Raw genomic sequence first — 27110 nt, forward strand, 5'->3', positions numbered from 1 at the left:
TTTGAATTTATTACTTTATTTGAATTACGTTTCTATTTTAATTTGGCTAATTCATGCATTTATGCTTATCTATTTTATTAAACTTTTACTGAAATCGTTGGTAAGACTTGATGCCTTGTAAGACCGTTGGTAAGTCCAGGATAGGATGTTCCAAGCATAGTGCTCGGTTGTTCCAAGTTAAGTAAAAATTTAATTAAATATAAAACATGGCTGCATTTCTTAGACAATTTAAAATAGGATCTAATTCAAAGCAAACTAATATAGTACAAAGTCATGAATATCATATGCCTATAAATAATTCAGATTGGACTATTCCAGAAGAAAAAATAGAACATATTTATAGAATAGGCCCTTTAGATTTCAAAACCGCTTTATCAGTTAAAACTCATGAAGAAACGATATCTATTCAAGACGAATATCAATCAATTCCATTATTAAATCATAGTACAATTCAAAAATATTTAAGTAAAGGATATCGATATATTCATATAGGTTTAATACAAATTGCTGTAAAACCTTTATTCCATCTAGGAGTAGATGCTCCAATTTATTTAGCATTAAGAGACACAAGACTCAAACGATATAAAACTTCTTTACTTTCTATGATTCAAACAAATGTTTGTAATGGACCCATATATTTTAACTGTGCTCCAAATTTTTCAATAGATTTAACTGACCCACATATTCTGAATTCTGTAATATTAGATATTCATCTACAAGCAAATGAATTTGAAAAACACACAAAGAATTTTGCAATAATATACAGAATATATTATAGACCTTTATCGTCGCATTTAAATCCTAAATTTATAATGACTCCAACAACTTTTGTACCCACTACAACAAAGTCTTCACCAACTCCAACCACTACAGCACCAACTCCAACCACTACTCCAATAAAGAAAGAAAAAGATACCGAAATGGTATCCGAAGCCACTTCAAATGACTTTTTGATGAAAAAGATGATGCAATATCCAAGGCTACTCAAAGAATATCTGGATTATTTACAAAAGACAGATAAGAAAGAAGAAATCGACAAAATTGACGAGTCAGCAGAATCATCCGAATCTACCACTTCTACCCAGGCAATATAAACTTGTAATAAGCATAAATATTTGGACTTACAATGAAATTGAGTAGACAACGGAAGCTTTGAGCAAAATAAATCCTTGATTCTTTTATTGAATAAGCTTGACAATAGATAGAGTACAGCAGTTGTTTGAAGTAGGTAAGAGTAGGTCTGAAGTAAGTGAGAGTAGGTAAAAGGTTTGTACTATAAGATGTAAACTGAAATTTTTCGCTGATCTATTCGCCGATGCCTTCAGTTTGCAATCTTCCTTCTATTTATAGAGGCTCGGGACTTTCTCATTTGAATTTCATTTCTTCTTCCTTTGAGTTTCATCTTCTTTTTATTTGTGGCCGACATCTTTTTCAAAAGTGATCGGCTCCTTTCTCAAAAGTCGTTTGGATCTTGTCCGCATGGTCCTCCGAATGGATCAAAAGTAGATTCGGATGATTATGCTGACTCGTCAATTTTGTCGATTTCTTCTTTCTTATCTGTCTTTTGTAAATAATCCAGATATTCTTTGAGTAGCCTTGGATCTGGCATCATCTTTTTCATCAAAAAGATGATTGGAGTGGCTTCGGATACCATTTCGGTATCTTTTTCTTTCTTTATTGGAGTAGTGGTTGGAGTTGGTGCTGTAGTGGTTGGAGTTGGTGCTGTAGTGGTTGGAGTTGGTGAAGACTTTGTTGTAGTGGGTACAAAAGTTGTTGGAGTAGCTGTTGGTTTAGTCCATTTGAGTTTATCTCCGGTAGTTAGGAATCTAATAACATTTACTTGATCTCCGAATTCTTGGTTGAACCCTGTCCACCATTTAATTTTGAATTCTCTAACCAATGACATTGGAAGTGGTTTTTCAAGCTCTTGATGAATTTTGAAACTCTAGCAAAATATCCACGGGCCTTTGAACTCCATATGGAATAAAATTGGTCTTGTATATTCTTCCCCCTTTGCTCTTTTTAGATACGTTTGAAATCCCATAAGCACATTTGGAGGTAATATCTTTGGTTGTGGGCCAAACCATTTCCACCAGTGATTGAACCAAATTGGAAATTCTCTGCTGCAATTTTCTTTGAACGTGAAGAACCATGAATGATTGAATGATCTAAAAAGGAAAGCACGATACCATGCCATTTTATAATCTTGATATGTAAATCCATCTGGAATGAACCTTACTGAAAAGGATTTTTTAGAATAAAGAGAAGTCCATTCATTTGGAGAACAAACTTTCTTTATTATGCATTTTGAGTGGCTAATCATATTTGGGTATTTTCTGTCTGGAATTGGAAATATTTCTACAGATTGAGTATCTGTAAGAATTAATTCATAATAATCCAAATTTTTTGAAGGATCATCTGGTTACCAAAAACACTTTTGAGGAAAGATTCTCTGGGTAATTTGATTGAGTGTAGAATATAAAGGTACTTCTTGAAATTTGGTTAAAGTGATATGTTGAGTAAATGGCTTGGTAAAATAAGTATTTTCATTGGATTTCTCTGGGGTCTTTGGAATCTGTTGAAGAGGTTTTATTTGAGAAGAAGTTGGAGTGCAAGCAGCTTGACTGTAAGTCAATGCTGGAAAATCTGATAAAAGTTGGAATCTGTTTTGAGTAACAAGAGTAAGACTCATCTCATAATCTTGAGGAGTCTTTGGCCGGGAATTTCCTGCTTTTGAATCCATAATCCTGCAATATTAATAAACAATATCTTTAAGTTGGTCAGATAATTGTTTATTTTGCTTTCTGTGATACTGAATAAATTCCTCACTTCTCTCAATTTTTTTCATAACTTTGATTCGAATGGTATTTCTCTGAATCTCTCTTTGAATAAGAAAGGCTCTTTCTTGGAGAGTGATAGTAGCATAAGGGCTTTTTCGAATGTATATAGTGTCATATTTAAGAATTTGATGAGCTGGAATACTCTGTCTGCCATAGCTGGTTTGGGCAAAATATTGATATCCTCTGGATTGGATATCTTTTTCTTTGTTTTGGAGTTTGGGAGAATCCCTTTGAACTCTCAAATAATTGGTATATTCTCGTTCTTCAATTGGAGTCACCAATTCACGATCCATGTCCTTGTAGGAATTCTCTAGTAAGAAAATCTGGTAAAGAATTATTTTCTCCTTTGATAAATTCTATTTCAAAATCAAATACAGATAAAATAGCTTGCCATCTAGCAAATATTTGCTTTGAAACTATATTTTGAACACCTTTTTGTAAAATTTTCTTTAGCAGATTTACAATCTATTCTTATTAAAAAAATTTTATTATATAAATCATCTTGAAATTTTGATATACATAAAACTATTGATAAAATTTCTTTTTTAATCGTTGAATAATTTTTTTGAGGATCAGACCAAGTTCCTGAATGAAATCTAACTAACTCCTCTTTTGACTCTTCTAATTTTTGTTTTAATATTCCTCCATATCCTAATTCTGATGCATCTGTTTAAACTATCATGAATGCTTTAGGATGTGGTAAACATAAGCATGGTAAAGATTTAATTTTTTCTTTTAAATATCTTATTTTTTGAGTATGTTCTTCTGTCCATGGCTTTGAATTTTTCTTTAATCTATTGAATAATATAGAGCATTCTTGTCTTAATTTGGGAAAGAAATCTGCTATATAATTTAAGCATCCTAAAAATCTATGTAATTGATTCTTATCTTTTATTTCATCTGGAAATTTAGTAGTGAATTCTAAAGCTCTATTAATTGGTTTGATTGTGCATTGGTAAATATCGTGTCCTAAAAATCTTATTTTTGTTTGGAATAATTTCATTTTTGGTGCAGAAACTACTAATCCATTTTTCTTAACTATTTTTAAGAATATATTTAAATGTTTAAAATGCTGTTCTAATGATTCAGAAAATATTAATACATCATCAATATAAACTATACTAAATAAACTGTAAGGATTAAAGATGTCATTCATTATATTTTGAAATTCTGATGGTGCATTTTTTAATCCAAATGGCATTACATTCCATTCATAATGTCCAAAGGGTGTTGTAAATGCTGTTTTGTATCTATCTTTTGGATTTATTAATATTTGCCAATATCCTGATTTTAAATCAAATTTTGAAAATATTTTTGCTTTAAATAATCTATTAAGCAAATCTTTTTTATTAGGAATTGGATATCTAATCCATTGCAATACTTTATTTAATGGTTTGTAATTTATTACTAATCTTGGAACTCCTCGTTCTTTTTCTGCTTGATTCATGACATAAAATGCAGCACAACTCCATGGTGATTTAGAATGGGTTATTAATTTTTTATCCATTAATGCTTTTATTTCTTTTTTACAGAGTTCTAATAATTCAAAATTCATTTGTATAGGTCTAGCTTTTGTTGGAATATTTTTCTCATTGAATCCTGTTTCGTAGGGTAACTCAACCATATGTTGTTTTCTATCCCAAAAAGCATTAGGAATGTCAGCACATACTTCTTGTTGTAATAATTTTTCTAGTTCTAAAATTCTTTTTTGTATCTTTTCTTCTTTTAATTGTTCTTCAATTTTTAAATAAGATTTTTCTTCTTTAATATAATTTATTTGTTGTTGTACTTTAGTAATACTATTTATTGTTTTATAAATAGAGGAGGTTTGTAATATCTGTAATTCTCTTTGTTTTACTGGGGTTAGAAATCTAAATATAATTGTTTTTCCCATTATATTTATTGAAATTCCTTCATGGCTTACAAAAAATGGATATATTTGAATTAAAAAGGGTGTTCCTAATATTACATCACAATTTATATTTTTTACAATTATAAAATTATGTCTAATACAATATTCATTATTACATATTGATCCTTTTGTAAATTTATATGTTACTTCTAAATTTTCTCCATTTGCTGCCATTAATTTTTCTTTTGTTTTTTCACAATATTTAGTTGGAATTATTCCTTCTTTAATGTAACTTGTATCAGCTCCACTATCTATTAGAGCTACATATGTTTCTTTAAAATCTTCTACTGTGATAGTTACTAAAGCAAACCATTTTTGGAATGTCATTCTTTCTATAATATTTATATATTGAAGTTCATTTGTAGGTTTTTCAGATATATTTATTTCTTCTATTTTAGAATTAGAAGTTGAAGGTTGATTTTCTAATAATGTTAATTTTGCTTCTATTTCTAAATCTTTTGTTTTTAACTCTATAATTTCTTTATGTAATTGTTTTACTTGTATTTTGAGATTATTAATTTCTGTTTGAAGATCTTTAATAGTTTCTTTTTTCATTATGTTTATATTTGGATATTTATCTATTAATTTTGAAGAGTCAAAAGAGGAGTTAGTTATTTCATTCAATTTTAATCTTTTCGGTGTATAAGTTGTAGGTCTATCTGCGTCTACTTGTAATAAAGTTGTCTCTTCCTTAAGTGTTGGGATCATTATAAATTTAGGATTTAAATGCGACGATAAAGGTCTATAATATATTCTGTATATTATTGCAAAATTCTTTGTGTGTTTTTCAAATTCATTTCCTTGTAGATGAATATCTACTATTACAGAATTCAGAATATGTGGGTCAGTTAAATCTATTGAAAAATTTGGAGCACAGTTAAAATATATGAGTCCATTACAAACATTTGTTTGAATCATAGAAAATAAAGAAGTTTTATATCGTTTGAGTCTTGTGTCTCTTAATGCTAAATATATTGGAGCATCTACTCCTAGATGAAATAAAGGTTTTACAGCAATTTGTATTAAACCTATATGAATATATCGATATCCTTTACTTAAATATTTTTGAATTGTACTATGATTTAATAATGGAATTGATTGATATTCTTCTTGAATAGATATCGTTTCTTCATGAGTTTTAACTGATAAAGCGGTTTTGAAATCTAAAGGGCCTATTCTATAAATATGTTCTATTTTTTCTTCTGGAATAGTCCAATCTGAATTATTTATAGGCATATGATATTCATGACTTTGTACTATATTAGCTTGCTTTGAATTAGATCCTATTTTAAATTGTCTAAGAAATGCAGCCATGTTTTATATTTAATTAAATTTTTACTTAACCTGGAACAACCGAGCACTATGCTTGGAACATCCTATCCTGGACTTACCAACGGTCTTACAAGGCATCAAGTCTTACCAACGATTTCAGTAAAAGTTTAATAAAATAGATAAGCATAAATGCATGAATTAGCCAAATTGAAATAGAAACGTAATTCAAATAAAGTAATAAATTCAAAGTCTAAATATGCAGTCGTAGTTTGGCTCTGATACCACTTCTACTCAGGCAATATAAACTTGTAATAAGCATAAATATTTGGACTTACAATAAAATTGAGTAGACAACGGAAGCTTTGAGCAAAATAAATCCTTGATTCTTTTATTGAATAAACTTGACAATAGCTAGAGTACAGCAGTTGTTTGAAGTAGGTAAGAGTAGGTTTGAAGTAAGTGAGAGTAGGTAAGAGGTTTGTACTATAAGATGTAAACTGAAGGCATCGGCGAATAGATCAGAGAAAAATTTCAGTTTACATCTTATAGTACAAACCTCTTACCTACTCTCACTTACTTCAAACCTAACTCCAATATAAACTTGAAGTAGGTAAGAGAAAAATTATGTCTTGTATAAATTTCCAATATAAACTTGAAGTAGGTAAGAGAAAAATTATGTCTTGTATAAATTTGAAGTAGGTAAGAGTAGGTCTGAAGTAAGTGAGAGTAGGTAAGAGGTTTGTACTATAAGATGTAAACTGAAATTTTTCTCTGATCTATTCGCCGATGCCTTCAGTTTGCAATCTTCCTTCTATTTATAGAGGCTCGGGACTTTCTCATTTGAATTTCATTACTTGAATATCATAGTAGTCTTTGCAACGAAAACTTTAAATAGCAGAACCTTTGAGATGAAATCAAACTTCGAATTGTTATTGATCTTCTTGAATAAAAGAGCATACAAAGAAATATAAAAGCTGAGAAGGTAGGGGTTTACAGAGAGATTTTCAGATGACTCAAAACTCGATGTCCCCCACAAATGATTTTGAGTTCTATTTATAAAGACTTCCGTCTTTGAATTTCATCTTCATTTGATTGCCGACACTTTCATTTGAATTTCATTTGCTTTTTCTACCGACACCTTATCTTCTTTTGATTGGTTCTTTTGATATTCTTATCTTATCTTCTTGGAAATTGGCCGACAACTTTATCAAAAGCCCGTCGGGTCTTGAGCACAAGGACCACAAAATGGATCAAAAGTTGATTCTGATGACAATCCAGCTGACTCATCTTTTTTGTCTTCTTCTTTCTTGTCTTGATTTTGCAAATAATTTAGATATTCTTTGAGCATCTCCGGATTTTGCATCATCTTCTTCATAAAAAATTCATTTGCCGTTGTTTCTGATGTTGAGCAACTTTTTTCTTTTTCTTTCTTCTGTGGAGTAGTTGGGAAATTGACTCCTTTGGTTGACTGCTGATTTGGATTGGTTCATTTGAGTTTTTCTCCAGTCTCTAGGAATCTTAATATATTCTTTTGGTCACAAAATTCTTGATTGAATCCTATCCACCATTTGATTTTGAATTCTCGGACTAATGACATTGGAAATGATTTTTCCAATTCTTGATGACATTTGAATAATATTGGGCTTGGGCTTTTTGGCTAATAATTTCTCGGATATGTAAAGGGAGGAAACTAAGTAGGTGATATGGTTTAAAAAATATTCTGGATTTAAGAAATTCAAAAGGTCTTTCTGAAATGAGCTTTTCTTTTACAAAAATTGGCTATTTTATTGGGCCGGATGAAGAACTGGCCATATGAGATGCTGTATAAGACAGCCTTCCTTTGAGCTCCCCAATCTCAGAAATTTGTGAGAGAATAGTATCTCCTTGTGAATTTGAGATCTTATACATTTCTTTAAGTTGTTCAGTTAAGAATTTTATTTTTTCTTTTTGAGAAAAGTCTTCTTCTTCAAAATTTCTACACTTTAAATTTAAGCTTCTAATAGCTTGTTCCATGCTCTTGCAATGTCTACAAAATTCTATTCTATTTGTGTTATCTTTTTCTAATGCATATTAATAATTTCTACTGCTACTAGGGGCATCTGTATTTTGATATACTGGAGCCCTCATGCTATCCATGCTAGCCTTAGGATCTACATAAAATGTTGTTCCTATATTCTGCCTAGCGAATTCTAGTGCTTCATGTATGCTATGAAATGCTTTCCATAAAGGATTACGAAAATGATTTATTTTTTCTATAACGAAAATCCATTTAGAATAGATTCCAGGTGTTTTTCCTTTTACTACTACATAATATGAAAAACTTTGTTTCGGAAGATTGTTAAAATAAAATGCCAAGATATTAAGATTTCTAACTTTATCAGTGCTATTTCTGCTATTCCAGAGGTTATTTAAGATATCCTGCTGGATGTCTTCTAAATTACCTTCCTCTTGACTATGGAAATCTAAGGAAACTAGAAGCCCTTTATATTGAGAGAAATAAACACCACTTCAATATAAGAATAAAAAGAATTTCTGTAATAAGATTTTTAATAACTTCTAAGAAAGCAATATAGGTCCTTAACCGGGGCCTAATAGTCCGGCCATTCCGGGATCCGTCACCCGTTCTTTTGGTATTTATAGCCAGGCTCATCGTCATGTTGGCTAGCAGATGAAATATCTCCAATCTGTTCATAAATAAGTGAACATGAATCAGAATTTTAATTTTTTTAAACATAACAATAACAAAACAATAAATTAAAGTTCACTTGTGCAGGTGTTAAATGGGCTGGCTCCAGCAATCCAACTTCAGTAAAAGCTCTGCCGGCCACCTGGTACTGATGATGAAACCTGTAATTCACCATTTCCTCTCTCTCGGACTGATCATCTCTTCACTGCCCATTCACTTCCTCTCCAAGAGCTTCTCTCCATTGAAACATCTGAACTTTGAACAAGTCCTTCATCCCCAGAACCTTCACTTCTTTATCTTCCCTCACAGCCGCTGTCCTTAGATAATCCATTGAAATAATCTCTATTTTCATCACTGCCATTCGTCCCAGCTTTCAATCCGCAAATCAGCTTTCATTAAGAGCCTTCATGTAAAAGTGTCATTCGTCACTTTCTTGTATTATGAGCGGTTGACCAAATGGATTTTGTTTGATGAATTCTTCTACGTTATCAACTTTAGCCAATTTCTTCAAGTGCTGAGCAAATTCTCCTTTAGGATCTGCAGATATTTTTTTTCAAGTTACTTGAATAATTTCAGGTTAATTCAATAATGAAAATCACAAAGCCAAGAAAGATGCTTCTCACCCAGATAATTATCCTTTTCACTTAAAAATGCATAAGATTCGGGGAAAATGGCATTGTATCTCTAAAAAATTCAGCAAAGGAAAAAAATTAGAGCATCATCCAGAACAGAGTATAAGAATATGTCACATAACAAGTATACTTACAGGATTAAAGAATGATTTATATGGAGAATCATCGACTAACAATGTGTTAGACAGACCATATTGCTCAAAATCTTTCCAAACTTTCCTCAAATCCTTAAACATAATCTTTTTTCTGAATTTTCTTTAGTTTTGGTTTCGACTACAGTGCAGTGAGTCTGATTCTGCAAAATACAGCAGTATCCAATGGAACATTACCCAAAAATAAGAGACTGATTCTGCAAAATTTTGCTAAGAGACTGATTCTACAAATTCTGATAATGACAAATGAAGTCTCACCCAAACAAACTCCCATTTAAAATGTGACAGATTTTTTATTACACGTTGAACATTATGCCTGGGAAAAAAGAAGAATTGCAGAAAAATAAGGGGGAAAAAAAAGAAGGTGTAACATATAAATCAATTAACTAAAATATAGGTTGACACATACCATTGTTTTGATGACCAAATTGCCACATTAAAACATGAGAAGCAGAATTTCAAAAATTCATGGGTATATGGCCTGAATTTAAAGTCATATCTGTCATTGAAATTTTTGGCTAAAATCACCCCATTCAGGTCCAGAATTAGGAGTTTGCTATTTGAAGCCTTTCGAGAAGCAGCTCGAGTTATCCTAGCAAGTGGCCTTTCAGTTTGCACTGAAAAAAAAAAGAATGTTACATAAAGCATTCCTTTAACATTGACTAGTGGATGATAATATTAAGACAAAATGTACCATGTACCATGTTCTGTTTCTACATCCATACCTCCTTGGACCTCAGTCTCCTTTCCCAATTTATTCTCATTCAAAAAGGAAGCATAATTGAAGGGGTCTGCCAGTTTACTCATTGCAATCTCCAAGGCCATAAACTTCCTAGCATGAGTCTGATATACAAATATTAGTTGGATGCAATAAACTAGCATGAGTCTGACAACAAGCATTTGTGTACTTACTGATTTAGTAATGTTGGGTGCGCGTCCCATTTCCCAACATTGTATAAATTTCAATGTATAAACACCACAACTTGATGCATCCTTCTGTCGTGAATTACGATTTACAAGATAAAAAGTCCAGCTCCAATCCTTATTCAAGAATTTATTCAAAATCCATACCTAAGCCCAAAAAAAAAAAAAATCAAGGGAAAAAATGTCATCTTACTATATTTCATATTAATATAAGCTGTAATTTCTCTTGTAATACCAGAAGATGCATTATTCCATCATAGAATGTTGTCATTTTGCAGAGGATCAACAATGTGACATATAGTTTTCTGAATCGCAAAATTTATATTTGACTCGTGCTTGTCATTCACTTCATTGCAGCACTATATGGTCATAGAATTTCCATCCATAAAAGAAAGCCTTGTGAAGGCTTTCCATCTTGAAAAGCTAGAGGAATTAATGAAAAATGCTGAAAAGGTATACAATAACTTTCATTGCTTTGTCATCTATAAAGTAGAAGGCAGCAATTATTTTAATTTACATCTGTGTACTCATTTCATGGTTATTATAAGATAGGATAAATTTTTTATTAGATAGTGTTTATTGTCTTATATTGCAGATTTTCTTCGCCATACTTCATAAATCACATTGGTTTCCGATGATCGTTCATGTCACGGAAAAAGAAATCTACATTGTTGATCATCTGCAAAATGACACAACATTCTATGATGGAATAATACATCTTCTGGTATTACAAGAAAAATTACAGCTTATATTAAATTACAGCTTATATTAATATGAAATATAGTAAGATGACCTTTTTTCCCTTGAATTTTTTTTTTGAGGCTTAGGTATGGATTTTGAATAAATTCTTGAATAAGGATTGGAGCTGGACTTTTTATCTTGTAAATCATAATTCACGACAGAAGGATACATCAAGTTGCGGTGTTTATACATTGAAATTTATACAATGTTGGGCAATGGGACGCGCACCCAACATTACTAAATCAGTAAGTACACAAATGCTTGTTGTCAGACTCATGCTAGTTTATTGCATCCAACTAATATTTGTATATCAGACTCATGCTAGGATTGCTAGGAAGTTTATGGCCTTGGAGATTGCAATGAGTAAACTGGCAGACCCCTTCAATTATGCTTCCTTTTTGAATGAGAATAAATTGGGAAAGGAGACTGAGGTCCAAGGAGGTATGGATGTAGAAACAGGACATGGTACATGGTACATTTTGTTTTAATATTATCATCCACTAGTCAATGTTAAAGGAATACTTTATGTAACATTCTTTTTTTTTCAGTGCAAACTGAAAGGCCACTTGTTAGGATAACCCGAGCTGCTTCTCGAAAGGCATCAAATAGCAAACTCCTAATTCTGGACCTGAATGGGGTGATTCTAGCCAAGAATTCCAATGGCAGATATGACTTTAAATTCAAGCCATATACCCGTGAATTTTTGAAATTCTGCTTCTCATGTTTTAATGTGGCAATTTGGTCATCAAAACAATGGTATGTGTCGACCTATATTTTAGTTAATTGATTTATATGTTACACATTCTTTTTTTCCCCCCTTATTTTTCTGCAATTCTTCTTTTTTCCCAGGCATAATGTTCAACGTGTAATAAAAAATCTGTCACATTTTAAATGGAAGTTTGTTTGGGTGAGACTTCATTTGTCATTATTAGAATTTGTAGAATCAGTCTCTTAGCAAAATTTTGCAGAATCAGTCTCTTATTTTTGGGTAATGTAATGTTCCATTGGATACTGCTGTATTTTGCAGAATCAGGCTCACTGCACTGTAGTCGAAACCAAAACTAAAGAAAATTCAGAAAAAAAGATTATGTTTAAGGACTTGAGGAAAGTTTGGAAAGATTTTGAGCAATATGGTCTGTCTAACACATTGTTAGTCGATGATTCTCCATATAAATCATTCCTTAATCCTGTAAGTATACTTGTTATGTGACATATTCTTGTACTCTGTTCTGGATGATGCTCTAATTTTTTTCCTTTGCTGAATTTTTTAGAGATACAATGCCATCTTCCCCGAATCTTATGCATTTTCAAGTGAAAAGGATAATTATCTGGGTGAGAAGCATTTTTCTTGGCTTTGTGATTTTCATTATTGAATTAACCTGAAATTATTCAAGTAACTTGAAAAGAAATATTTGCAGATCCTAAAGGAGAATTTGCTCAGCACTTGAAGAAATTGGCTGAAGCTGATAACGTAGAAGAATTCATCAAACAAAACCCATTTGGTCAACCGCCCATAATACAAGAAAGTGACGAATGGCACTTTTACATGAAGGCTCTTAATGAAAGCTGATTTGCGGATTGAAAGCTGGGACGAATGGCAGTGATGAAGATAGAGAATTATTTCAATGGATTATCTAAGGACAGCGGCTGTGAGGGAAGATAAAGAAGTGAAGGTTCTGGAGATGAAGGACTTGTTCAAAGTTCAGATGTTTCAATGAAGAGAAGCTCTTGGAGAGGAAGTGAATAGGCAGTGAAGAGATGATCAGTCAGAGAGAGAGGAAATGATGAATTACAGGTTTCATCATCAGTACCAGGTGGCCGGCAAAGCTTTTACTGAAATTGGATTGCTGGAGCCAGCCCATTTAACACCTGCACAAGTGATCTTTAATTTATTGTTTTGTTTTTGTTATGTTTAAAAATATTGAAATTCTGATTCATGTTCACTTGTTTATGAACAGATTGGAGATACTTCATCTGCTCAATTCTGATTCATGTTCACTTGTTTATGAACAGATTGAAGATACTTCATCTGCTCAATTCTGATTCATGTTCACTTGCTAGCTAACATGACGATGAGCCTGGCTCTAAATACCAAAAGAACGGGAGATGGATCCCGGAATGGCCGGACTATTAGGCTCCGGTTAAATACCTATATTGCTTTCTTAGAAGTTATTAAAAATCTTATTACAGAAGTTCTTTTTATTCTTATATTGAAGTGGTGCTTATTTCTCTCAATATAAAGGGCTTCTAGTTTCCTTAGATTTCCATAGTCAAGAAGAAGGTAATTTAGAAGACATCCAACAGGATATCTTAAATAACCTCTGGAATAGCAGAAATAGCACTGATAAAGTTAGAAATCTTAATATCTTGGCATTTTATTTTAACAATCTTCCGAAACAAAGTTTTTCATATTATGTAGTAGTAAAAGGAAAAACACCTGGAATCTATTCTAAATGAATTTCCGTTATAGAACAAATAAATCATTTTCGTAATCCTTTATGGAAAGCATTTCATAGCATACATGAAACACTAGAATTCGCTAGGCAGAATATAGGAACAACATTTTATGTAGATCCTAAGGCTAGCATGGATAGCATGAGGGCTCCAGTATATCAAAATATAGATGCCCCTAGTAGCAGTAGAAATTATCAATATGCATTAGAAAAAAATAGCACAAATAGAATAGAATTTTGTAGACATTGCAAGAGCATGGAACAAACTATTAGAAGTTTAAATTTAAAGTTTAGAAATTTTGAAGAAGAAGACTTTTCTCAAAAAGAAAAAATAAAATCCTTAACTGAACAGCTTAAAGAAATGTATAAGATCTCAGGCTCACAAGGAGATACTATTCTCTCACAAATTTCTGAGATTGGGGAGCTCAAAGGAAGGCTGTCTTATACAGCATCTCATATGGCCAGTTCTTCATCCGGCCCAATAAAACAGCCAATTTTTATAAAAGAAAAACCCATTTCAGAAAGACCATTTGAATTTCTTAAGCCCAGAATATTCTTTAAACCATATCACCTACTTAGTTTCCTCCCTTTACATATCCAAGAAATTATTAGCCAAAAAGCCTAAGCCTAATATTATTCAAAATTAATAGCAGTTCAACAATATTTCTGTGACATAGCAAAAGATCCAATTAGAAATACAGCAGCCATTAGACTAAATCCATCCTTTTTCATAGACCCAGAAAAACATTGTCCAAACAATCCAGAAGCCTGTGATCACCAGAAAATAAATAACCATTGTATACATACACTCAGTAATTTTTTCCTCAGAGCCACTATTATCTTATCAAAATATTCATCCCCAAAGATACTGAGAGTAAATGGGGAAAGAGTTATTCTAACACCACAATTTCTTATGGATGCCGGATTCCTGGAAAAAATTATTGTTACAAATCCAGAAGATACTCATTGTCTTGGAACTCATCTCGGATATTTCATCAGAAAAATGTTAGACTATGGACAGTGGGCAACTGTACATATCAAATCCGCGCCGGCAGAATGGATAGGACTTTTTGATATAGAATCAGCAATACATAGAATGATTATTACAGTCAGCAATATACCACCAGCAAGGAGAACGACAGAAGAACTAGAGAAAATCAGCAGCAGTCTAGTGGAATGTCCATTAAAATTAAAAGAACAATTGATAAATGCCAAAATGATCCAATTAGCTTACAGACATTTCATATATCAATGGGAAAATGGAATAAGGTTAGTATATGAAAATAAGGTACAAAAGATATATGTCCCATACAGGTTTAAGTTAGAAAAAGATTTCACTATAAGTACCAATTATCCAGAAGTTTTTGAAAAATATTTGGAAGGATATTATATGAGCACAGGAGCAAAGCATTTGGATATCGAAGCAGATGAAGAATATAATGATGATCATTATTGGGAAACAATGGGACCAGAAGAAATGAGCAGCATCGAAAATATGATGGAAGGATAATTTTTTCGGCCATCTTGTCTAAAGCTATATTGTATAAATCGGTCATAAAGTTGATAAAGCTTTTATTAGTTGTCGGCCACATTGTATAGTCTGGCCAAATTGATTTAATGGTTTTAGAATCTATGAATAGGTCGGTCATAAAGTTGATATAAGCTTTTATTAGTTGTCGGCCACATTGTATAGTTTGGCCATATTGATTTGATGTTTTTAGAATCTATCGTTACGGATTTCAGTAGGTCTTAAGTCCGTAAAGTTAACATGTCATATCCACGGACTTTGAGTCAAAAATTTTTAAGTCCGCACAGTTTGCATAAAAAGTCTATAAAGGCATACGTCCCAAACCAATGTTAGGTACGATGCACCTTCATCCTGTAAATTAAAGCATCCAAAATAAAACTTAAGTGTATATTATTATAAATGTATAAATTATAACTTATAAATTATAATTTTTATATTTTTATATTTTTATATAAATATACATTTATGCATTTATAATACATTTATAAATAAATATATTTATATATTTATATAAAAATATATAAATGTATTATAAATTTATTATATTATATATAATACATAATATAAATATATTTATAAATGTATAAGTGTATATTATTGTAAATGTATAAATTATAAATGAATATTATATAAATGTATAATTTATAATTTATAATTTTTATATTTTTATATAAATATACATTTATGCATTTATAATACATTTATAAATAAATATATTTATGTATTTATATAAAAATATATAAATGTATTATATTATATATAATAAATAATATAAATATATTTATAAATGTATAAGTGTATATTATTATAAATGTATAAATTACAAATGAATATTATATAAATGTATAAATTATAATTTTATTAATATATATTAATATTATGTATAAATGTATTAATATAATTAATATAAATATACAAATGTATTAATATTATGTATAAATGTAAAATTAATATTATGTATATTAATATAAATGTATAAATGTATTATAAATGTATTATATTATATATAATACATAATATAAATGTATATTATAAATATACATTAATATATATATTATGTATAAATATACATTTATATAAATGTATAATATATATTATATATATTATATATTATATATATAATGTATAATATTCATATAAATATATTATAAATATATAAAAATATTTTTTAAATAAAATAAAATATTTATAATATGTATAAATAAATATATAAATATTTAATATATATATATAATATACATTAATATTAATTATAAATATTATAATATTATAAATATGGTGTTTATATAATATTTCAATTTGTAATATTTATTGTATATTTCATTATATAAATATTCATATAATATATAGTATATAAATATATAATATATAATTTTCAATTTGTATAATATACATAATATTGTATATATATAATATAATATACATAATATAATATATTATACGTAATATACATTATTAGATTATTACATATTATGTATATTAAATATTATACATAACATTATTATACATTATTATACACAATAATGTACATAATAATATTATGCATTAATAATGTATATATTATAATATAATGTACATAATATATTATGTATAAATATTTACACATTTATGTACAATTACATATTATGTTTATTATATTATATTATGTATAATATACAATATTATGTATAATATTAATGTATATAAATATTTATATAATATATAATATATATAATTTTCAATTTGTATATTTCAATTTATATTAATATAATATATATATAATATACATAATTGAAATATACAAATTGAAATATTCATGTGTAGTTGTTTTTTATATAATGTTTGGATATGGTGTTTTTGGAGTTGTTTTGGAAATACACATTTACTGTAGCATTTGGAATGTGAAAAACAGTTTTTCAAAAACAGCTCCAAAAACAAGGGATCCAAACGGACCCATAGTGACTAGATGTTTTCCTTCCAAAATACCTATTGTCAATAAGCTCAAGTCATCTGCGATGAAGCTGAATGAACTGCTCGAGCTTGCGTAACCAATCCTAGTGGGACTTGAATTTTATCGGATGACATAGCTTGACTCGTATCACAAGAAATAAGAACAACGCAAATTAACTTGTCCCAACAAATATAAACGAATATAGGAACAAATCTATGAAATTCTGACGTTCATAAAAACCAACAAAAAGGAAAAAAATGTGATGGTAGAATGAAAGAAATACAATGAACATGGCCAACAAATCAGAACAGAAGAAAACTAAAACTTATATAGTGACAAGAACAGTCACGTTGTAGTTCTGGATTCCTAAAGCAGCTTAATTCTATGATTATAGCCTTAGAAGTTCATATGAAGACCCCGGAGATGTAGTATATGACTCTGGTTCAGCCTACGGTAACAATATTTGCTTATTCGTGCCAGGGTAGGTCTACAACTATAAGCAAATCAACATATACTCTCTCTAATAATTCAATATACGTAGCTCTCTCACTCACAACTAGACAACCTCTCAGAACCAGAAAAAGAGACCCAAAGCAAAGAAACCATCTCAGTGATACATCAAGTTACAACATGCATAAGCCATAAATCACGAATGCACTGTGCTCCAACAGTCTAAGAATGTATAACATGAGAACCCTCCCCCTTCCCCCGCCCAAAAACACATCTGGACAACCCCTTTCACCATTTACGAAAAAAGAACAATTATAGTAATAAATATTAACGCCACACACTGCACGTCCTGATAGCCAAACAGTCTGAAGCCTCAATGGAAACAAAGGCCACATAACAGAAGCAAACTTCTAATACTCAATGCAGGAAATGAAGCTTACCACAACAAATTAAGAGTAACCAAATTAAGGGACCAGAGGTCTTGAAGTAAGTTTGTCTCCATGAAGTGTAATTTTCCAACTATCAGCTTGGAGCATGAAAACAGAAAGCTTCTTGGGCACAACTGCAATTGATACAAGTGATACAGTTAGAAATCATACTAGTAATTTTGAAAAGCATTTCAAATGCGAAATTTTTGAGCCACTCATGTGGCTAAAGAAATCAGAAAACAGAAGCATGCTTGTTTGGCAACCAGACGATATTTGTTCATAGTTCTAGCTAAGCACCAGACAAGCATTATCTTCCTGGTAAGTTGCTTCTCAAGAAAATTTTTTTTTTCTCAATTTGTCCAAACTTGACAGATTAGTCACGGGTTTGTCCTTGTAATGTGTTAAGTTACGGTTCTGGCAAAAGTAGCAGGCAAGCCTTATTTTCTTACTGAGTTACACTGGGAGAAAAGTTTCAAATATTGATTTGTCCAAACTTGGCAGATCAGTCACAGATTCGTCCCTGTAATGTGTCAATTTACCTGGGAACTCAAAAGTCATGTTCTCCATTTTAAAAGAACATTAAAAAAAAAAGGGCTAACTTAGAGCTATTTATCAAAACTTTATCAACAAAAGAGAATTATCCAGGGAGAAGCTAAGAACAGTAAAAATAGTAGGTACTTATTTACTTGATTATAATTGAAATATTCTGTTTGAAACCATGCGCAAAATAACTTATAAACTCAAATTCATATTCTACATCGTTTTAACTTTAATACAACAAAAAGGGGGAAAAAAAGGAGCTAATTCAAGGCAATTTATCATAACTGTGCAACAAAACAGGATTTTATCCAACAAGAAGCCAACAACAGTAAGGATTGTAGATATATATATGATCTCAGAAATCTATAATTGGTGATTAAAAGTTTGAAGCCATGTGCAAGATTTATAACAAAAGCCAGACCATAAATTATAAGCTCAGGCACAGCCCACTAACGTGACATGTAAATAAAATACACACAGAAAAACTTCCTCATGATTGTTTCATTCCCTAAACCATTCAGATGAGAGTTTCAACAACAGTTAACTCTTATAACTTAGATGCAAATGCAACCAACAGAAAATCCTGAAAATTGCAATCTTTAAAAAAAAAAAAAAATAGAGGGGGCAAAGAAAAACAGAAATTGCGCATTACCTTGAAACTTATTATCTTCTGTAATTATTCCAAATGTTTCAGCAGTTTCGCAAATCATGATACCATGAACTCCATGTAAGGCTTCTATTTTGCATTCAACAACTGCAGAACACTAACTAATCAATTGGAATACAACATGATAGAAAATATGCCACAGATTCATTAAATGTTTTTATAAAATTTCTTCCTCGTGTGTTACAACTCAAGTGTGGCATACTTTCTAATAGAAAAACACCCACTGCTTTGTTATAACCATCTCTTTGAAGGTTAAAGTACAATTACAAGTAATAAATCTATATTATATGGAAATTGAACACAAGCCTAAATAAAATAAAATAAAATAAAAAATTCACTCAGGGAGGTGTATAATGAGTTTCCACATATTCCATGTCAAGATACTCAGAAATTTCCTTTACCAAATGCTTAGATGCATTACCTAAAGCCATTTAAGGTAGCCACTATGATTCTCTAACAGCAGGCAATCTTTTAGTTTTTCAAAAGTAATTAAAATCTCCTCTCGTCTTTCAAAGATAGTAAACCAAATTTAGTTCAAACCAGGAGGCTGCCATGAAATTAATAGATAAGGTGCTAGTTAATTGAAGAGCCATTCGCTTAGCACAATTTACTACATAATTTGGCTGATAATTTACACAGAACTAGAGCAGTTAGAGTTCAGTTTATTACCTAAAATGACAGAACCATGTAAATCCGCGTTGAGGAGACATTGGGCCAATTGATTTTTCCTGCAGTATTTATGATCACAGATTAAGAGCAGAAAATATTTGCAATGTATAAACCTATAGACATTTGTTAAGTAAGGAGATCACTTTTGACGAGAGGGATTGAGCACATAGTCGGCACACAATCAGGAAAGTAAGAAATGAAAGACACTAACCCAACATGCTTCAGAAGCTGACTTATATAGCTTTTCCACATTTCATGCATCGGCTTAAAGAGTTCAAAGCTGCAATATATAGGGCAGTGAGTCATAAAGAAAAATCAGTATAGTGAAGAATACTCAAATACTTGGCTGTGCAATCATCATGGTACTATTAAAACACCAAGATTAATGAAATAACAGAAATAATGAGCGTTGACAATAAAACAACAAATTTTTTTCCAAAATCCCTACTTTGTTACTTTGCAAGAAATCTTGTGTGACATGTAAATAACAAACAACAGAGGAACGGAAGATGAACAATCCATCCTGGACTAAACTGTCAGCTTAAAGAACAAAAAAAAGAGAACAAGAAAGAAGAGGAATGATGAAACAAAAAGCAGAAGAATATTGATGCGATCAGAACCTAAACACTAGATAAAGCTCATAGGTATTCAAGAAAACAGGCCCAAAGGATTAATCTCAATTAGACAAATTATACATGGCAATCAATTATCCAAAATAAAGCAAAATTCAGAGTAACTTTTTCCATTCGGAATGCGACTTAGCATGGTGCAAAGTCAAGCAGCCAGTTCTATCTTAGCTATGAGAGTCCATACTAAAATATCAGTTCAGCTGTGAGCAAGTAATACTGAGAATTATCATGGTTCTTTTACATAACTCTATAAAAGGTACACTTTGGGAGTGCCCAATAAAGCAAATAAAAATTTAGATGCAAGTAGAGACTCGTGTCAGAATTTAAAACTTTTTAAGTATGTAGTATTTATAAAGAGGAGATAACAGAAATTTATAATGGTCAAATACATGAATCGTGTTTAGTGCTCAATCACACCAAATACAGGTAAAAGAAGTTGAAAAGCTGAAGATACAAAGAACTACAACTGCATCCCAAGTGAATTTTAACTACATGATAAATGAACATTGCCAATATGTTAAGTGTGCGATTAAAAAATCAGAGGAGAAGGTTAACTGACTTGCGAAGCTGTTGAGGCAAATGAAATGAACCACACTTTTTGTGTTGCTTCAGAGACATGTGCCTCTTAGATCTTCTGGAATGTGTTTGTAGAGCACGAACTCGTGCAGCAGCAGCTGTTCCACTTTTTTGGACAAAGTTATCAAGAAGGATCCAATTGTCAATTTTTATGCTTTTAGATCCTTGCATGTACTTGTCAGCCGCATCACCATGTTGAAAAAGGTCGTGCAATAGATAATCAACTATGGAGCGCTTATCAGAAATCTGCAACAAAATACCATGGTGTCAAAAAAAGAGAGATGAAGCTACTGGCTGAATCTCACTGTACATTGTTGGTTGAAGCAATTAAAAGAGTTCAATATAACATATGGCAAGAAAATTACCTCATCACCATCTCTAAGCAAATTTTCTTGCACGCTATTGGAGAGTCCAAAGTATGCCGGATCACTTGCTTCTAAGTTAATGTATCACAAGGGCAACCACAAAAAAAATAAAATAAAATAAAAAAAGAAAATGTTCCTCACTTCCGCATACAGAAGCAAACATCTCCATAAATTGTTCCAATATTTACGCGATCAAAGAGAATCCAAAAAAAGGTACCTTCTTTACTTGTATGAGACGAGAAAGAAATGCTTCCTACAGCAAGGACATGAATGGTGATGTGATTAGACATATAAAATAAAAACTGACTAATACAATTCTTAATGTCTATCACCCTTTTTGCAGAAGACAAGAATTAAACAGCTTTTTAGAGCTGGGAGACTCGCACATTAATTTTGTTCAGTTAACCACTAAAGCAACTATAACCAACAAATAACAAGCCTTTAACTTATTAGGTTAATTGGATTGAAACAAATATTAAGAAGCACTCATAGAACAAATCATAACTTTCAATCTGTCAACCATAGATTCCACTCGTTCTTTTTCAAGTAGATATTTAGAACTATCATCTCAACAACGCAAAACCGCAAATGAAAAAATTGAAGTGAAAATTCTGTGCAGATAATAGAACCAATGTTAATAATCATAGTCGTTAAGGAAAGAGACCTTTCTTAGCTGACAAACTCGAGGGAGCCGCAATGGCCGATGCATCAGTAGAGGGATGACTAATGCCAGACGGGATTTTATCCTTTCCCTCCTGGACCCTTTTCTTGCTCTTCTTTTGCTGAAGTTCATGCTCTGCTTCTTCTTGAGCAAACCTTCTTTGCAATGCATCAAGAGTCCGTTTTCTTCGCTCGTCCAAACTTGTATTGCTTGCCATCAGAATTGTACACACAGCCCAAACAAAGTACAAAAATCTATAGCCAGAAAAAAGTTGACAATCAACCAGGAAAACCAGGTGTAAATTAAAGCTTAATTTGATAAGAAATCTGAGTTTAGCTTCTCAGGGGAATTTCAGCAGTTGTCTGACATGTATGTATAGGCAGAAAGAACAACCTTCCACTTTTAATCTACAGGTTAAACGACACCGCTTTTGATTCAAGCAAGGTGACCTGAGCTTTCTAAATCCAAATTGGCCCTAGAAAAATATGGGTCGGGTTAAGAAACTACATTAAAGAAATCCTAAAACTACATAACTAGATCACAATAGGTAGACTTATTTGTTTTTTAGAAAATTATACAAAAGATAAATACCTAAGGGGCAACAGCATTTAAAATGGCCCATACAAAACAAATGACCAGATAATTGTAGAGTCAGCTATTATAGGCTAAATTCCAAGTGAAAAATGAATCCAAGTGAAAAATTACAAAAGTGCCAGAAACCCATGGAAAAAATAATGTAGCTAAAAATAAAAAAACAAAACAAAACAATAATGATCTGCTCTTGATCTTCATGGTGGTAATCAACAAGAGACTATTCTTCATATTATAATGTTAAAAGTCCATTTCCATTGATTTTGTTCTGGACTGGGCAGCACAATTCCTGTAACACAATCCTCTTTCCACAAAATTTCATCTAATTCAAGGAGGGTGCATTCACAATGAGAAGCCCTAGGCTGTGCTCATTTGATTTCAAGCCAAGTATCATAATGATTTACTTGGAGAACAAAAAAAAAAAGAACAGTTTCTTTCGATAATATATTGAGGTGAAGTTTATAAAGCAAGGCTTCTTGTTACTAAAGAGACAAAACCAAAAGTTCTTTGGCCACAATAGTAATGATTGGGTGACCATGATTTTTTGTTGTTGCAATTACATTTCCATCAGTTTCATTAATGCAAATGCTATGCCAGCTAAGAATACTAGACTCAGGCATTACAGTAAGGAAAGATAAGCAGGTGAATATTCACATCAAAAAGCACTATATAAACCTCATACCATTTTAGCAATAGCAAACACATCCTTGCTAATTAAAAAAATATCATGACAACCAGCTTATAATTCAATAAATACAAGAACAGAAATTCCAAAAGGCACAGACTGGACCGCAAACCAGCTTGTTATTCAAGAAATGCCAGAACACAAAATCCAAAAGGCACAGACTGGACCATATATGCATACATACACATGCACATATATATAACTCATCAAGCATGGGAAACACAGCCCAGCTGAAAAGTAGCTAAATCTATACACTATATGTCAAATTTCCTGAAAATAACAATAATAAAAAATAAAGATACATGAAGGTACTAGACGTCAACAAGGTAATCAATCCACGTTACATGATACCTATAGCTTTTGTGCAAGACATCCAGAGGCACTAATTGTAAAGGAGCATGATGTGGGACCTTCCACAGCACCGATGTCTTATCTGGAAACAAACAATTAACCAGTATCAACTTTACTCATTCACAGCAGTACGTATACCTGCCCAATTGTGTGCAGGTTGATCAAATCTCATAAATGAAGAAATAAGTATTTACAGGCTTCATTTTGATTTCAAAAGATACAAATACACAATTTACACATGAGGACATTGCTGCTTCCAAACAATCATACTGATGCCATTAGCCAAAGAGAATAGGAATATCATAGGACACGTTAAGTCGCAGAATAAATATGGCTTACCATATCTCCAAATTTTAAAAGAACTCTAACTGATATTATAAACATTACTTATCCAGGGTCCAATAGAGCACAGAACTGTTGCACAAAAGAAGACTTAAGAGCTTCAAGATTCACAGTGTCAATGGTATTTTCAAGTACATCATATGAGATCAAACAATATAATCCAGGACTCAGCATTGATCAAGATTGAAGACCATGCTTAGAAATAAGTGGACTGTGATTACACACTCAGCAGAACAACACTAGAAACTATCAAACAGATTCAGCAATGAAAGATCACCATAGAGCTGAGAAAATGAGCACAAAGAATCTTTTGTTCAATCAATGCTACTATTTACAAGACCCGCAAGCATGAATGAAAGGACTATTCCTAATCAGTATCTGGAACTAAAAACTTCATTATGTCAATACCCATAGGGGAAAAAAATCCCATCAGAGAGAAATTCAAGAAAAAGAAAACGATTGTCAAATCTCTGAAACAATCCTAAAGGGAAAAAAAATCATCTTGCATTGTACCTGGAACTCCAGGAATGATTGGAAAAGTCATGGATTTTTAAACACGTCAATATCAGGTTTATGGGTTAAACGAGGTCTCTAAAATCAAACAATTGACTCCAACATCCTCATGAATAAGAGTCAGCTTCTTCAATGCAGAATGATCAGAGATTACTCAACAGACCTAAAAGCTACAAGGAAAAGATAGCATGTGCTTCATTCAATTCAATCAACTCAGTTATTTTAGACAGCAGAGTACCAGTTTTTAATAGCTCTAGCAACATTTTGGGTTCCCAAACAACACGGAGCAACAAGGACAGTAGTTCATGGAATTGAACGAATATGAATGGTTACAAAGTCTTATTTGTAGACAGAGTCGACAACATTGACATGAAGTTGAGACAATGTTAAATAGGTTCCAAAGTAAAATGTAAAACACACAATCAGAGATACTTTAAAAGAGATTATTGAATTGCAGCTAAACTAAACATTTTAACAACATATTTAGATCTAAACGCCACTGTTTTATTAAACAACATAAAACAGGCATAGCATTTTGGACACCAATAATTGCTATAACCAACAATCATAAGAAACTGCAAATAGGGGCAGTTGGACCAAGTTGCTTGCAAGCTGCCTGCAACCAGCTTGGTCAACAGCTCAACTCAACTCAGAGTTGACCAAGCTTGAGTTGAGCTAGAATGCAGCTTGAGCATCACTTGAGTTGAGCTCATAATTCATGAAAAGTTTATTCTATCTATTCTTGAGTAAAACTAAAATCCATTATTCCATAATGATTGAGCTCAATAGGCTTGAACTCAGGCTCAAAAAGCCTTGACTCGTTCTGTAGCTTACTCAAGTTGAGGTGGAGTAAGTTAATTTGTCCTTTTTTAATCAAATCAACCTTGAGCACAAGTTTAGGAGCTCGACTTTGAAAATTCAACTCGAGCACTCCAATTTTGGTACAGTTGACTCGGCTCATTAACACCCATATGCAATGCTAGCCATGGTTAGACATCGGTGCATTCAGCAACATCAAACATCACAAACACAACCACAAATATATATATATACACACACACACACACACACACACAACATAACCACATCTTAAATGTACAAGGAAAAAATAGATCAAAGTTTCTGACATAGCATATACATCAAAAAACCCAGTACACATTTTTTACATGTGCTACTAATTAAAATGGCACATTTATGACATCAGAACAACTAGTTAACACCTAGCCAATGTCGCCTTTGATTTGGATAAAGAAAATAACTTTCCTCTAAGACTTGTTGTACTTCGTAGATAAACAGCTTTAGGTTTCACAATATGAAATTCAACAGATACCTAAAGAACAAATCTCGTAACTGCTTTCAATATCTTCAAATTTATAAACTAACAGGAAAAAATAAACATAAACAAGAAAAAAATATAGAAATTGGAAAAGATACAACAGAAGAAGAAACATCAAGCCAGAGCATCACTCCAGCTTCTTGGCTTCGCCATTTCATTGAAAAGACAAAAAGAAAAAGAAAACTTGAGCTAGTACTTACAAACTAGTAATTATCCAAGTTCAAGCAACTAAATCCATACTTAACAAAAGTACATCAAAATCATAACTTTTCAGAAACCCTTTATAGAATTTAGCAATTCCAAGATAAAAGAACTTGACAAAAAGCAGATGAAGACCTACCTTCTTGCTTTTCAAGTAGGAAAAATTGTCTGATCAGCTTAAAACTGAAGTCTTTTGATCATCTAAGTAAACTTAGCACAAAACCCTGCAAGATTTCAACCAAACATACACAAGTTTAGCACTCTGTAAAGACAGCAATCTTTTTGCTGCTGATGGAACAATAAAAATTCAATCTTTCTGTTTTATTGACAAATAAATGCAATGTTGGGCTCAAGTGAGAGCAGTAAAGAACAATAGCATCAAAGGATATCTACTAGTAGCATATTAACTGAGCATAGATTACCTTATTTCTTGTTTCCTCTTCTGCTTGGACGAAAAATCAAGAGCAAAGTCAAGGGAAAGCAGAGAGCTGAAATTGAAAGAATAGGGGATTTTCAGAAGAGGGAAAGAAAAGGTTTTTGTTTCGAGATAAGAAAGTGGGCGCTTATATGTCTTTGCAGTTCCCACAGTTTCTCACATTTATGGTAGGAGGAATTACTGTTTTAGTCCTCAAAGTTTTGGACCATTTCACTAGGGGTCGCAATGGGGTCGGATCACGGGCTGGTTATTCACTATTCAGGTATTCTAAATAACATGTTAATCCAAATCCGATTCGAAAATTTAAATTGGTCAACTTTCTTGACCCGAACACGGCTCGTTAATTTAGCAGGTTACCTGCACTAACTTGAATAACCCGTTTATTTAACTTTGTTTTTATTTTTTTAACCTTCTTACTTTGGGAATATGGTGGTTTTTTTTCAATAATGGAGTTTCCATAAGACTATAGAAAATTGCAGCCCAATCTCATAGTAATTTTTTTATTTTTCTTTTTGTACAAAAATAAAATCATGAACAAAAACAAAACGACTATACTTTCACAAATAAAATACCTTATTTTTGCATAATATTCATGATTCT

The 27110-nt window shown here is 31.7% G+C and overlaps 1 protein-coding gene across 13 annotated transcripts; it reads right to left on the bottom strand.

Moving 5' to 3' along the window:
• Positions 1-6933: 6933 nt before the first annotated feature.
• Positions 6934-26631, bottom strand: LOC113719132 (ribonuclease MRP protein subunit POP4). 13 transcript variants are annotated; one of them, XR_011825302.1, is made up of 17 exons: positions 26497-26631; positions 26214-26298; positions 23683-23764; positions 22059-22309; positions 21612-21647; positions 21395-21465; positions 21013-21275; positions 20036-20104; positions 19825-19883; positions 19141-19242; positions 17961-18082; positions 10407-10565; positions 10220-10337; positions 9904-10111; positions 9334-9394; positions 8790-9247; positions 6934-8708 (listed from the first exon to the last, which is right to left on the bottom strand). XR_011825302.1 is itself a non-coding variant. In XM_072072413.1 (12 exons), exons 4-11 carry the CDS (start codon positions 22270-22272, stop codon positions 17985-17987), a joined length of 912 nt encoding a protein of 303 aa, XP_071928514.1. In that variant the 5' UTR covers positions 22273-22309; positions 23683-23764; positions 26214-26298; positions 26497-26631; the 3' UTR covers positions 6934-8708; positions 17961-17984. The 13 variants fall into 13 exon arrangements, 8 of the variants coding, with proteins under 8 accessions (XP_071928514.1, XP_071928516.1, XP_071928513.1 ...); XR_011825300.1 differs by having other exon boundaries at positions 9477-10111; XR_011825298.1 differs by having other exon boundaries at positions 9334-10111.
• Between the last annotated feature and the right edge of the window lie 479 nt (positions 26632-27110).

Source organism: Coffea arabica, chromosome 11e (genome assembly GCF_036785885.1).
Source record: "Coffea arabica cultivar ET-39 chromosome 11e, Coffea Arabica ET-39 HiFi, whole genome shotgun sequence".
Lineage (NCBI taxonomy): Eukaryota > Viridiplantae > Streptophyta > Magnoliopsida > Gentianales > Rubiaceae > Coffea > Coffea arabica.

Excerpts from the sequence above, each read along its gene's own strand:
- LOC113719132 (XM_072072413.1), bottom strand. The coding sequence starts at position 22,272 with ATGGCAAGCAATACAAGTTTGGACGAGCGAAGAAAACGGACTCTTGAT. Across the intron at positions 21,648-22,058 it reads GAGTTTGTCAGCTAAGAAAG|GAAGCATTTCTTTCTCGTCT; the intron begins GTCTCTTTCCTT and ends TCCTTGCTGTAG. Across the intron at positions 20,105-21,012 it reads TTGCCTCAACAGCTTCGCAA|CTTTGAACTCTTTAAGCCGA; the intron begins GTCAGTTAACCT and ends TATATATTGCAG.